At 37.9% G+C, this 13,094-nt stretch overlaps 2 protein-coding genes across 2 annotated transcripts in view; both read right to left on the reverse strand.

Annotated features, from left to right (window-relative positions):
* LOC145984451 (uncharacterized) overlaps nt 1-7,057 on the reverse strand; it is a 39,318-nt gene extending 32,261 nt beyond the window's left edge. Inside the window, exons 1-2 of the mRNA XM_083118110.1 lie at nt 6,824-7,057; nt 5,342-5,516 (exon numbers count right to left, since the gene is read on the reverse strand). Coding sequence (XP_082974236.1) covers nt 5,342-5,516; nt 6,824-7,048 — 400 coding nt within the window. The 5' untranslated portion in view covers nt 7,049-7,057. The remainder of the gene's footprint in view (nt 1-5,341; nt 5,517-6,823) is intronic.
* Nucleotides 7,058-8,733: 1,676 nt separating this feature from the next.
* Nucleotides 8,734-13,094, reverse strand: part of LOC145982671 (INO80 complex subunit D-like) — a 39,604-nt gene continuing 35,243 nt past the window's right edge. The window contains exon 9 of the mRNA XM_083116044.1: nt 8,734-9,167. Coding sequence (XP_082972170.1) covers nt 8,734-9,167 — 434 coding nt within the window. The remainder of the gene's footprint in view (nt 9,168-13,094) is intronic.

The following is a 13,094-nucleotide window of genomic DNA, read 5'->3' on the forward strand; positions in this document are numbered from 1 at the left end:
TCTGACTTACAGAGGTTCCTGTAAGTGAGCAACTCTTGGCCTTGTAGCCAAAAATTTCAAGTAACCGTTTCCATTCAAAACATGTTCTTTGTTTCCTGTAACATTTCATAAAAAAGCGAAACTGTTAGAGATAATCATAACCACATAGGCCAACTAAAGATCGTTCAATCTTACGTGCATCATAACTCCAGTTTCCCTACTTCATATGTTTTCCCAACTGTGCTGATGCCATAATATTTGCCCGAAACGTGTTATGTTGCCTGAGTGATTTCTCCCTCTTTTCTTGTCAGCAAACCTGTGTGTGTGTGGGGGGGGGGGGGGTAGATGCCGATTGTTTCATCCACGATTTTCTTGCTTGTGTGTGCACATGGCCTGATTACAGGTGAGGGTTGAAGTAGACCCCTCCTCCTTTCCTTTGATGTCTAAAATGAAGCAAACAAAAACCATAGTACAAGTAAAAAAAAAGTCACCCCCCCCCCTTTCAGAGCTCATTCTCCACCACTGGTGTGCACGGCAATGTGAAAATTGCAGCATTCACTTGTTGTTTTTTTAAATGCTATTGTCTGCATAGGAAATATTGCCTATATTATGGTAAAACGTAAAGCAAGGATTATTTCTTTCTTCTTCACACTGCTGATAAAAGTTCCCTCTTCGACAGTTGTATTATCTTTATATGAGAGCATTTTCTCTTGAGCCACCTGTTGCTCAAACTTCCAGTCAGTCTCCTTGTTCTTGCGCTGCAGCTGGTGCCAGTATTTCATCTAGCGTCTGCAAAGCCAGAGAGCGCAAAGCTTTTGCTTGGTGATAGGTTTCATAAAGCTTGTTTTGAGTTCATTTTATACTGATGGGCTAATCGGGACTAAATATACAGTTTAAAGTGAAATCCAATTCCAAACCCTAATGATTATAGAGTGCGATGCTGTTTAATGTGTCCTAGAATACACATTTGGTGCAAACAAATCGCAAGTTGCGTGTTTCCTTCTCCAGGCTGGATTACAATGCAAATCGAAGAAGAGTTTGGACTGCTTCCTGGAATGCAGGAGGGGGATGAATATAAAGTTGGTTGAAGCAAAGATAACATGACTGTCACGACTTTTTTTACGATGTATTTTACAGAGCCGAAGCAGAACAAAATTTACAGCCCCGCTTCTTTTTTTTTTTTTTTTTGTCTGATGCCTAGAAATGTTGTGTTGTGTCAATAGACAAACTACTAAGAGAGACCTGTCAACTCTATGTTATACTCTGTGGTCTTAATATGTCACAGGTGAAACTAGTGACATCTATTGGCAGTGCATCCAACTATGTTGTCAATTTGCTTCTCTGTGGGCACGCTAGATGGCAGGCTGTGTAGAGGAGAGGGAGGGGAGGAGTTGTAACAACCAATGTATTTCAAAAATTTTCTAAGTTTCTCCTTTTTACCTTTTAAATATCCTACTGTTAATATCATCTTCTCTTCAATGTAAGCATGAGCGAAATAACTTATTTTGCAGCTATAGATTATGATAAAAGTGCATTACACAGCACACTGCTGTTGTTAACGAAACCAAAATCAAAGCAGCCTCCATACATCACGCGGCAGCATCCTTGTCCATCCACGTCCATTGTCCAACTGGCGGTGGCAACCAATCGGTCATTTCAAATTCAAAGTTGTGCTCGCAGGGGTTGGCGAACGTTAAATGAGTGATGCTAACTCTCCCAAAAGAAAATGAGCTCAGCACTGGATGACAGAAAGTATGGTAAATGCTTTGTGGAAATAAATATCAATGTGAAGCACTGTGTAATATAAGCTTCATATTACAAGCAGCAAATATGAAGGATTCACAACTAATACTAATTAATAAATAATTAGTTTTAAGATGTCTACAGTCTTCTTTGGGAAATAAGGGCCAGATTTCAATGAGGGAATCTATTTCAAATGGAACACTTGATAAGATTTATCATGTTTCCTATTCAAGAAAGAAGTTCAACACTGTGTTACATAATGGACATGATGCATAAGAACATATCGCATCCCGGGTGGTGTAATGGTAACTTCGTTGCCATGTAATCAATGTGTGTCGGGTTCGATATCACACTGGCGGAGAGAGTGTTCAAAGTGGAACTTTTTAGATAAAGGAGTGTTTGCTCAAGCTGTGAGTCCAGTTGTTGTATGCTCCTACATTTTAAAATAATAAATAATAAAATAGGACAGGTGGGGATGCTTGCATAGATATTTCTGCCTTGGAGATAACCCCCACATCGTTGTACATTTCAATCAAGGGGTCCCGGGTTCGATACCCGGTGGAGACACATGGCACAGTGGTTCGGATCCCACTTTAAACTGTAGGTTCAGTCCCGATTAGCCTTCCTGTGCATAAAGTGGACTTAAAACAACAAATCAATCAATCGTTGTCCACATCAACCATTGGATGGTGTGGATCCCATTTTAACCTGCTGGGCCAGGTCCAACTAGCCTATCTGTGCATAAAACAAACACAAACAAAGCTTTCAAGTAGATGTCCTAAAAACATTCACTGTAACTAGGATCAGTAAATGTATATTGTGGTTGATTTCACTCTTAGTTGACGATGGCTTGACATCTATCGTAGAACTATAAAATACTTCGTGACTGAGAAACACATAGCTTGGGTGCACTGCCAACAGATATTGTTCGCACCGCCAACCTGATGAAGACCACAACTCACGTTATTGAAGTCACACTCCACTGGTTGTGTTTCCCGAGAGATTTTATCTTACCAGTCAATCCTGTAACAGACAATGCTGTAGTAGACCCATATAAAATCCAACATTCATTCTGACCGATTATCTCTCCCGACTCTTGCTGGCACCAGTGTGGCTGGTGTCAAGATTCTTCAAGTTTTGCTTGCAATAAACGAGAGATTGTTTTCCTTTCCATAGGTCTCAGTGCAAAAAGGGTTTCTCATGACTGGAATTGTAAGAATTTAGGGGAAGTATATATATACATTTTGGAAATCTGTGCGTTTACTCACTAAATAGATTCTTTTACAGTAAAAAAAAAAAAAGTATAAAAAACTTATGTGAGTGAGTATAATGGTTGCAGATGACGTTTCGCGAAGCTACGCTCCGCTTCTTCAGGTCTCTTTTCAGTACATAAAGTACTTCTTCATATATGTAAAAAATCCAGGATTAGGTAAAAGAAGGTGTTTGGATATGGAATTTAAAATTACATGAAGATAAAAATGCCATGAGGCTAAGAGATAATTCTAAAAGAAAGGTGTGCCCATATTACCATACAGAATGAATGACTACTGTAGCATACGAATGCTACATCCCCTCCAATGAGAACTCCACAGATTCCGACGCAGCGCGAGTCACTTCCGGCGTGACATGGAATTTAACAAACTCTTCACTATTTTTTCCCCACCGTTTAAACAAGTGAATCCAGGCCTCATTCAAGTTACCATCATCCCTATTTAGTTTCTTCCCCCTATCAACACAAATATTTGCAGCCTCATGAACGTTCATATCAGGTTGTTTATGAACTCTTTTTACAACTTCTCTTTTTCTAACCTTATGATTTAATTCTAAAACATGTTCAGAAAGCCTGGTCTTCGGAGATTGTTCCCTAATATCCTTGTCATGCTCGTCCCAACGAGTTCCCATGCTTCTTCCAGTTTGTCAAATATATGCTTTATTACAAGAGCAAGTTATCTTATACACGCCCTTCTCATCTCTGACTTCTTTTCACCCCTTTCCATCCTTTTTGTATTCAGTAAAGTATTCCTCTATATTTCGGGGAGCTCTCATTCCCCCGTTTAACCTGAAGTCTTTTAAAATCTTATCAAATTTTTCGGACACCCTTTTTACATATGGGATGCCAACGTATTTGTAGTCTATTTCCCCTACCTCGTGATTCTTCCTTATCCCATTCTTTCCACCTTCTTTATTCAAGACTTTAAGTGCCCCCTCTTTATTCTCCTCATTTCCTCTACTTTATAACCGTTTCTTAACCTCACCTTCATTATCCAATTTTCTTCTCTCTCTCTTTCCTCCCTACAATTACAAAGCCTCCCTGCCCGAATGTAGAAGTTCATGTATAGATTATTCTTAATTCTGTTTGCGTGTTCAGAATCTTGGTGGATATATCTGTCCCCTGCTAACTTCTTGTGGTAAATCCCAGTCCAAAACCTGCCATTAACCCGTTCAATCTTCATGTCCAAATAGTTAATTACTCCTTCGTTTTCTATCTCACAAGTGAATTTTATTCTATTGTCTTGTTCTCCCATGATTTCAAAAATACGATCTAATATTTCTTTTTTCCCGATAACCAAGATGTCATCAACATATCTACAAAAATATTTAATATCATTGTTAACCTCACTCAGTGAATCCTTCTCAATGTAATGAAGGAATATGCTGGAAACTATTTCCGAAACAGGGTTTCCCATAGCAAGTCCTTCGATCTGTCTATAAATTTTCCCATTGAAACAGAAATAATTGTATCATGATACTAAATGGAACCACCGAACGAACTCTCAGGCTGTCACAACATCAGTTCCCTTATCTATAACCCACCTCTGAAGACAATCCGCGGCTTTATCTTGAAGGACGCTAAGATACAAATTAATGACATCAAAGCTACGATTCCATCCTCTTCATCTAGGTTTATCCCCTCCAATCCCTTCTTCACTTCCCAAGAATTCTCAACACTGAATTTGGTCTTCCCCCCAACCTCCCTTAACCTCTCTACTAATGTTTTTGCCAGTTTATACCCTGGGTGAGAATACATGGGTATAATCGGTCTTGTGGATCCTTTCTTTATGAGTTTTCGGAATACCGAAAGCGATAGGAAGTTCACCCCTCTTACAGTTTTCAATAAGTTTCTTCTTTTCTGATCTCGAAAGTGTCAAACTAGTTTCTATGTACTGAAAAGAGACCTGAAGAAGTGGAGCGTAGCTTCGCAAAATGTCCTCTGCAACAATTATACTCACTCACGTAAGTTTTTTATACTTTTTTTTACTGTAAAAGAATTTAGGGGAAGACCAACGACTTTGCACAATTAAAAGAAAATTACATCATTTAAAATCCTTTTTTGTGAAAACGTTTTCATGTTCTATTTTCCTTCTCACAACATGCATCCTGTGCATAACAGGTTGTATAACTAAACAGGAAAAATGGTGTTACCATCTCCTAGGAATCTATGTGTCCATTTGAGCTCAGTTTAACCTAAAAATTGGTGGAAATTCCAATAACGATGCCTTTGAAAAACTACCCCTTTCCCGGGAACTGTGAAAGGTCATTGTATCGAGAGTTAACTGTATATTAAATTACACTGAATTTCACATGCAGGCGTGAAATGGTAAATTCAAAAGTTACTTACCAACTTCTTCAGATTGCTGAGGCACAGATAGATCTGGAACAGATGATTCAGGTGACCTTGAGCGTACATTATCAATTCGCCTCTTCTTCCTTCGTTTGCGGGTCATAGGTAAAGGTTTAACCTTTTTACTGGCTTTCTTTGGTCTTGTTTCTGAATACATTTTGTCATAGTTGTCCTGCAAAAAATAATAATAATAATAATAATAATAATAATAATAATAAATAAAAAAGTCTGAAGCTTCAATTTCCATGGAAGTAGATATCTGAACTCTGCCAAAAATAAGAAAAATCTAACACAATGTTAAAAAGTTGCAAAATCTGTGATATTTATTTCCTTGAATGCACATGAATGCATGCATGAACACATACACACATATATATCAAGATTAGGTAATAATGTTGATTTTTTTGGTTGTAATGGTACTGATTAATCAGTGTGGAGTTTGCATAAGAAAATAATTTGGCTCTGCATTGAGGCATAATATGATTGATTGATTGATTGATTTAGTTTATTTTACTTCGCGTTTTGTGCTTCTTGGCTAATTTGCGAAGATGGGGATGAGTGATGAAATGATGAAATTGATGAATGGACATTCACAAACAACCAAGCCTGACCGGGATTCGAACCCGGGACCCTTGGCATCGCAGCGCGATGTGCTAACCACTCGGCCACAGGGTTGGGCGAGGCATAATATGGCAATGAAAGAAATGTGATTTAAGATTTTTAAACCACATCCATCTATTCTTCAAGAAAGGTAACCATAAATATAAAATAACACTTTTATAACTTTCAGTAAAATCCAAATTTAAAATAAAGGGGGAATAATGAATAAACTGTTATTACACCACTAAATCTTGATTAAATTTGACCTGTAAGGTAACTAACGAAAGTTAACACATGAGAATGTTCACAGTTATTCTGGTCACTTATCTTGCAATGAAGTGTCTGCACCAAACTCATTCCAATATGGCTAATTGTTTATTACTGTATTATAAAGCAAATACAAGTATTTTACAATGCACAGTCTGTTTCCTTTGGAAGTTGTATCACACAATAACGAGCAGATACAAAAATGAAAACTTAAATTCATAGAACAAACAGCCTCTTACAAGAAAAATAAACACCAAGTCAGTGTTACTGGTGAAATATATATTTGTACTTTTTGCCCACTGATTTTAACTGCCACCAGTCACAAACCAAAGAGCCTTTTATGATGGGTGTAGGTGGGCCGTGGAAACTAACTGGCATACAAAAAATATATTTCACTAGTAATAAAGATATAGTTTTTATTTTCTTCTTTTACAAAAGTGCACATGAAATTGTATTAGAGCTGAACAACTGCAAACTCAAAGTATCACATTTTTAACACTTGTGGCACATACCCTTCTTCATCAAATAGCATCACACTACAGGTACACATTTTTAATATCATACAGCTATAGAATGCATGTAACTTCATAAATGAAAAGGAAATCAACTCACCCTTTCCCTCGCATGTTCTATACAAAGAGGTAATCCATGGCGGATGAGAAAAGCAGGTACACAGCAATGAGTATTATCCAAAAACTTGGATGAACAGGGTTCAAATAAAAGTTGATCGACATTGCACATGATGTGTCGAACACAATGGCTTGTACAGGGAAGAGCTATTTTTGTACATGCGTCTTCCTCACCTTTTCTGTAACTGCATACTGTACTGATCAGCATTGTCCTCTTTGAACTGAAAATAACAGGAACATAATTTATGTGTTAAATAATTATTAGCAAAATGTGAGCACTGCAACAAAGACAATAACTCTTCACATCATGCACAGTAAAACATGTTTATTCCTATGGTGCTTAAATTCAAATTGATGCCAGTATAGACCCAAATCTCAATAAACTCATGCCCTTCAGATAATTGTATATCTGTTTAAATTGTTTGCAAATGATCATGTTAACAGAGTGCACAATATCCCCCCCCCCCCCTGATGTATACTTGAACTGTTCTTAGGTACACTACAAATCAATGTAAATTAGATGAAATTTAATAAATGTACAAACATTAAGCAACTGGATTTTGCATTAAAACAATTTTTTAATATATTCTTAGTGATTGTGCATATTCACCTTTTGTAGATAGCCATAGACAAAATTTACAGGTAAAATAAACAAAACTCAAGCACTTTGGACTGGCAGCAGCATATCAGCTTTAATATGAATCTTTTTATATCCAAATAAAAATATGTAAATAACTTACGTGAGTGAGTAGGAATGTTTCAGAACGACGTTTCGGAAGTCTGTACTACTCCCTTCATCAGGTAATAAAATAAAATAAAAACTATGGGTGCCAAACATGGTACCGCGTTGTTAAATCGTAAGTTGAGGATTCAGGTTGAGGATAGAAAAGGTAAAACACTTACGGTGACAGCATAAAAACTACGATGGAAGTCTTCGCTGGTTAAAAATTCCCTATGTTAAAAACAAAAACCACAAATAAAACAAATAAGAATCGAAGACCTATTACAGTCCTCTAGTGACTTCCGTCAGTGTTGGGTAGAACACATGGACTGTGAGCGCTCCTATCCTCATTGGAAGGTGAAATTTCCCCTAAAGCATTCCCCTCTTACGATCGTATGCATCACCATTCCAAGGTGGACTCCTTCTCTTCTTCGACGGCCTTCACAACCTTGGGAGTGACATGAAAACCCATTTTAGTGTCGGTATTTACCACTTTATCCCACTTTTTTAAGAAAGGCGATCCACCCTTCCTCCAGATTACCATCATCTCTGTTAAGCTTATTCCTTTTTCCTGTTCATATAAAGGGAGCTTCATAAACATTCCTGTTTAATTTATTCTCCTCTTTCCTAATTACTTCCCTTTTTATAATCCTATGTCTGCTCATTATATGTTCAGATAGGCCTGTTTTTGGTACCCCTTCCTTAATATCTTTATCATGTTCATCCCATCTAGTGTCCATGTTTCTCCCCATCTGCATTCACATTCGATCTGGTATACCCCTTTTTATTCTTCCCGGTTATCCTTGTTCCCCCACCCGCTTTTTGTACCCAGTAAAATTCTTTTCAATATTTCTAGGGCCGTCATCCCGCATTTTAAGCCTAATTTTCTCATTGTTTATATGAATTTACATGAACAGTTGGAATGTTCGAAATGAAAATAACTTAATTACTTGGATTTGTTTGCAGTCTACTGATTTTGAACCATACTTATATAATTTACATAATACATATTTTAAAATAACTTGATTCTAAGCAATGCTGCAAGTCGATACCAGAGTACAGACGGAGAAACTGAATGCACATGTGCTTAATTATTCTTTGTGAAGAAAAAATCTTGCATATGTACTTCTACAATCATATAACGTAGGAAATGTTCTAATCTAAATAGTTGCTCACCTATTCTTCACTTTGAGATGGCCTTGTTTCCCTTTATTTTGAAGGAGAGTGGCAGCTTTGTTTGGATCCTTGCGAGCTGCCTCAATAATAGCATTCACTACATTTCCTTTCATTCTTTGTTGCGCCTTTGCTACAACTTCTGCATTATGATACTGGTTTAACCTCCTTCGAAACTCAGCCTTAACTTGATTTAGCCTAACCTGCCGCACAGAAGAGGACATTTTCGTCCCAGATCCATCAGGATCCAAACTAGAGTTCTTTTTACCTTCACTATGACCGGTATGAAGACACAATTCAGTGTCCTTAGTGTTAAATCGAAGAAATGGAGGTGCATCTGGTAGTGGCCTCTCCAATGATCTGGAGAACCAATGCCTTTGAACCATGCTCAATGAATCACAATCACTGTCTTCGCTCTCCGACACTTCCAACCCTGTAACAGTTACAGCGAGGTGTTAAAAAAAAGTATAAACAATACATTTAATGAGATTTCTCAATACTTATGCGATAAGATCAAATGATATTGTAAAAACTACACAAGGTTTACTAGATTGAAGTTTAAAGAAAGAAGGATACAGTGGAACCCTGGTTTTATGTTTCCTGAATTGCTCATTTTATCTTCATGGTTTGCACAAAGCTGCAAGTTACAAATTTTTTCACTGCACTTTTCTGGCTTTTAAGCTTTTCCACCTTGGTTCCCTGAAAGTGCAACATTGCAGTTCCACTGTATTTACAGATACCAACATACTCGCCAATCATTTCTGGAGAACAGTTTGTACTGTTCTGTTGTCAATGTTTCAGTCGCTACAAAAAAGAGTAAGTATCCCTTGATATTCTTGAGATTTTACATGGGTACAGGAGGAGATATTCACATGCATATACTAGAAAGAAATCAGATGAATGAGAGCATTACCATGTTCCGAACCTCCACTTTTTTCACTTTTCTTTCTTTTACAGAACATTACAATACTGTATTGTAATCAACATGGAAAATGCCAAGCTTTTAAAAGTGACAAATATTGAGCATCAGAATCAGTTTAAATGTCCGATTTTTATGGATTCTGATAACCCAATTTCGGTTGGTATTCAAGTATCAGAAATTGGCTTCGGCAGATTTCTGGATGACATGATATCTAAAATCTTACGCAGTATGCAAAATGTGCTTGTTAAAGGAAACATATTTTAGAACTGAACAATAAAGCAAAGAAAATTTAGTGAACTGGCTGGAAACCTATCCCAGGTGCTGCAACTCTTCAATCAAACAAATAGTTCCTGGTATACAAGAGCATATTGGTTACGTGAGTGTTACTCACTATCTATAAACAAAAATACGTTAGAGTTTTGAATTTCATCTACTTACGTAAGTGAGTATGTATTCGTTGTAAACTACGTTTCGGAAGCTTTACTCTTTCCTTCTTCAGGTGGTCGTATTTTAGGCTCGGAACATCAAGCCACGTCGAAGTGTCATGCGAGGATACTAGGTGAAAGGTTTGGGTTAAAAACACTTCATAGTGCTCGACATATACAGAATTAAAACTACCTTTGTTAAAAACCCTTAAAACTCTCAAAAAACATGTTAAAACCACCACAACATGGTGGCACCAGCTGCTCGCATGCTTCACATTGGCAGGGAACTAGGGCTTTCGACGGCCACTCAAGTACACCGTGGTGGTGATTTTAACATGTTTTTTTTGAGAGTTTTAAGGGTTTTTAACAAAGGTAGTTTTAATTCTGTATATGTCGAGCACTATGAAGTGTTTTTAACCCAAACCTTTCACCTGGTATTCTCACATGACACTTCTCCGACGTGGCTTGATGTTCTGAGCCTAAAATACGACCACCTGAAGAAGGAAGCAGTAAAGCTTCCGAAATGTAGTTTACAATGAATACATACTCACTTATGTAAGTAGACGAAATTCAATACTCTAACGTATTTTTGTTTTTGGTATTCAAGAGGAAATAACTAAATGAAAGTTGGCAACCAATTGTAATTTTACAGGGTTTGCATCTGGAATCTCATGTCATATTCCAACTGTTCTGTTCCTCACACAGGCAATTATGATTCAAGACATGCCTCTCCATCTTCCTCATGAAGTCACGGTAGATCAGCGTTAGGGTGTCTGACTACCATGCAAGAGACCTGGTTATTATAACAAAAAGACTACTGGAATTCATTGCCTTAAAAATCAACTCTGGAGCTCAATATGGATTCACATGGGTAAGATGCACTGAAGATGCAATAAACGATTTAAACCATGCAATTAGATTGAACAATAGCAAATATACAGTGGCGGTTATGGCATACATATCAGGGGCCTTCGACAACCTGTGGTGGCCCATCCTGTTCCAAACTCTCCGACAAATGTACTGTCCTGGGACACTCCACTCCATCTTACAAAGCTACTTTAGAGATAAAAAAGCGTTCTTGCCTCTTCCAGACGGTCAAGTTTCTAAAATTACAACAAAAGGCTGCCCACAGGGATCGGTCCTTGCCCTCACTTGTGGAACATCAACTCCGAACCATGCCTAAAACTTATGCAGGGCTTGCAAGAAGTACATAGATGCATCACTTATGCAGATGACCTGGTCCTAGTGATTGTGGGAAACTCAAGATTGGATATCGAAAAATGCACTACAAGTGCAACACCTTAACTAAATGGCGCAAAAATGCAAAATTGGATTTGTTCGAAAAGAAAAATAAATACATTTTATTTACAGGGAAGCAACCACAACCTGATAATTAAATTACATAACAAAAGCATAGGAAGAGTCAGGGAAGCAAAATACCTAGAAGTCACCTTACATGAGGACTTGTTATTCAAAAGAGACATCAAAAATATCACCTTGAAAGGAGAATTAATAATGAATAAGGTGGCAACACTAGCCTCTCACAAATATAACCTACCACTGCCAATTTTGAAAAACTATCTAGTCTCAATTTATGAATCAATAATTCCAAACAGTGTGTCCGCATGGGCAGCATCCTTGGTGTATAAAACATACATTAATAAACCAAGATCTTCACAGAGGAAGGTCCTGTTGAGACTGACCGGGGAATTCAAGACAACATGCATGGAGGCATGCTCATCATAACAGGAATTCCACCAGCGGATTACATAATAAAGCTAAGGGCCCTTTCGTATAATTTCAGGAAGGGCAACGACAGAAATAATCACAATGCTGGGGAATTTCTACCACACGTTCCAAGACACAAAAGGAAGAATAAATTGTGACTGGCAGAGAGAGTGGGGTGCTTCCGAAAAGGGTCGAAGACTCAACCAGATCTTGGCCAGCACCCAAGAGAAACTGCTGCACAAAAAGAAGGCATTCTCCAGGGGCATGATTCACCTACTTCATGGGCCATTGACCCTATGGCACCCACTTACAAAAAACGGGGAGAAGAAATAGTGATCTGTGCAGGACCTGCTTAACGAAGATTGACACGCACAAGCACAAAGTCTTTTCCTGGCGGGTGTCTGAGGAGGACATTATTCTGGCATGGTGGGAGCTCCCTAACACCACTATATTTGAACTGCTACGAAGTACACACTTTGAAAAATTAAATACTTTAGCAGACATGGTGTCCAATGAGGAATTTAAAATCTTCAATCGGGACAATTACCAATGAGTGTTAGCCCCACTCCCCCAACCTCCCATCCAAGAGTGCAGAAGAAATCCAAGAGAACAAGCAACGCCCTGGTAGCCCTCTCCAGAACAACGGTGGCCCAAAGTGGAACCACCGTAGGGGGAAGCATCGAGGCACCACCACTACATCGTCTCCACTCGAAGAATAGAAGCAGGGGAGAGAAGAAGAATCCATCCACCCCATCTGCCCATGTGCGCTTCACAAGGACTATATGAAAAGGACAGGCCGAAGATAAGAAGAATTATTAATTTAATATATTAATAGATAATCTATGTAAATAACTGAGCGAGTTAAATGAGTTTAAACTCCAGGGAGGACTGAATGTAAATCAGGTAAAGTAATAAACTGATACTGATATCCTGGAGGTACACTCCCGACGGACTGAAAATAAATTATAGAACAAGATTACAGATTGACATCCACTGGGTGTCAGTCGCCTCCCTTCAGGTTGATCTTGAATATGGTGAAAATTTTCATGCCAATTTTGTATCAACATTTAACTAAATTTCAACTTCTATTTTAAATTTATTCAACCTTTTAATCAAATCTAGTTTTTAAATAATATCATTTAACTTTAATTTAAACTAACTGAAGTAATTCTAAACCCATATAAGAACCTTAATAATAATTATCAACAATTTTTCCTCTGTCTATCTATTACCAGGCACAGTTCTACCTTTAGGTCACATGGTTACATGCCCCTCCATCCATTAC

The sequence above is a fragment of the Lepisma saccharinum genome, chromosome 2 (genome assembly GCF_977018435.1).
Source record: "Lepisma saccharinum chromosome 2, izLepSacc3.1, whole genome shotgun sequence".
Classification (NCBI taxonomy): Eukaryota; Metazoa; Arthropoda; class Insecta; order Zygentoma; family Lepismatidae; genus Lepisma; species Lepisma saccharinum.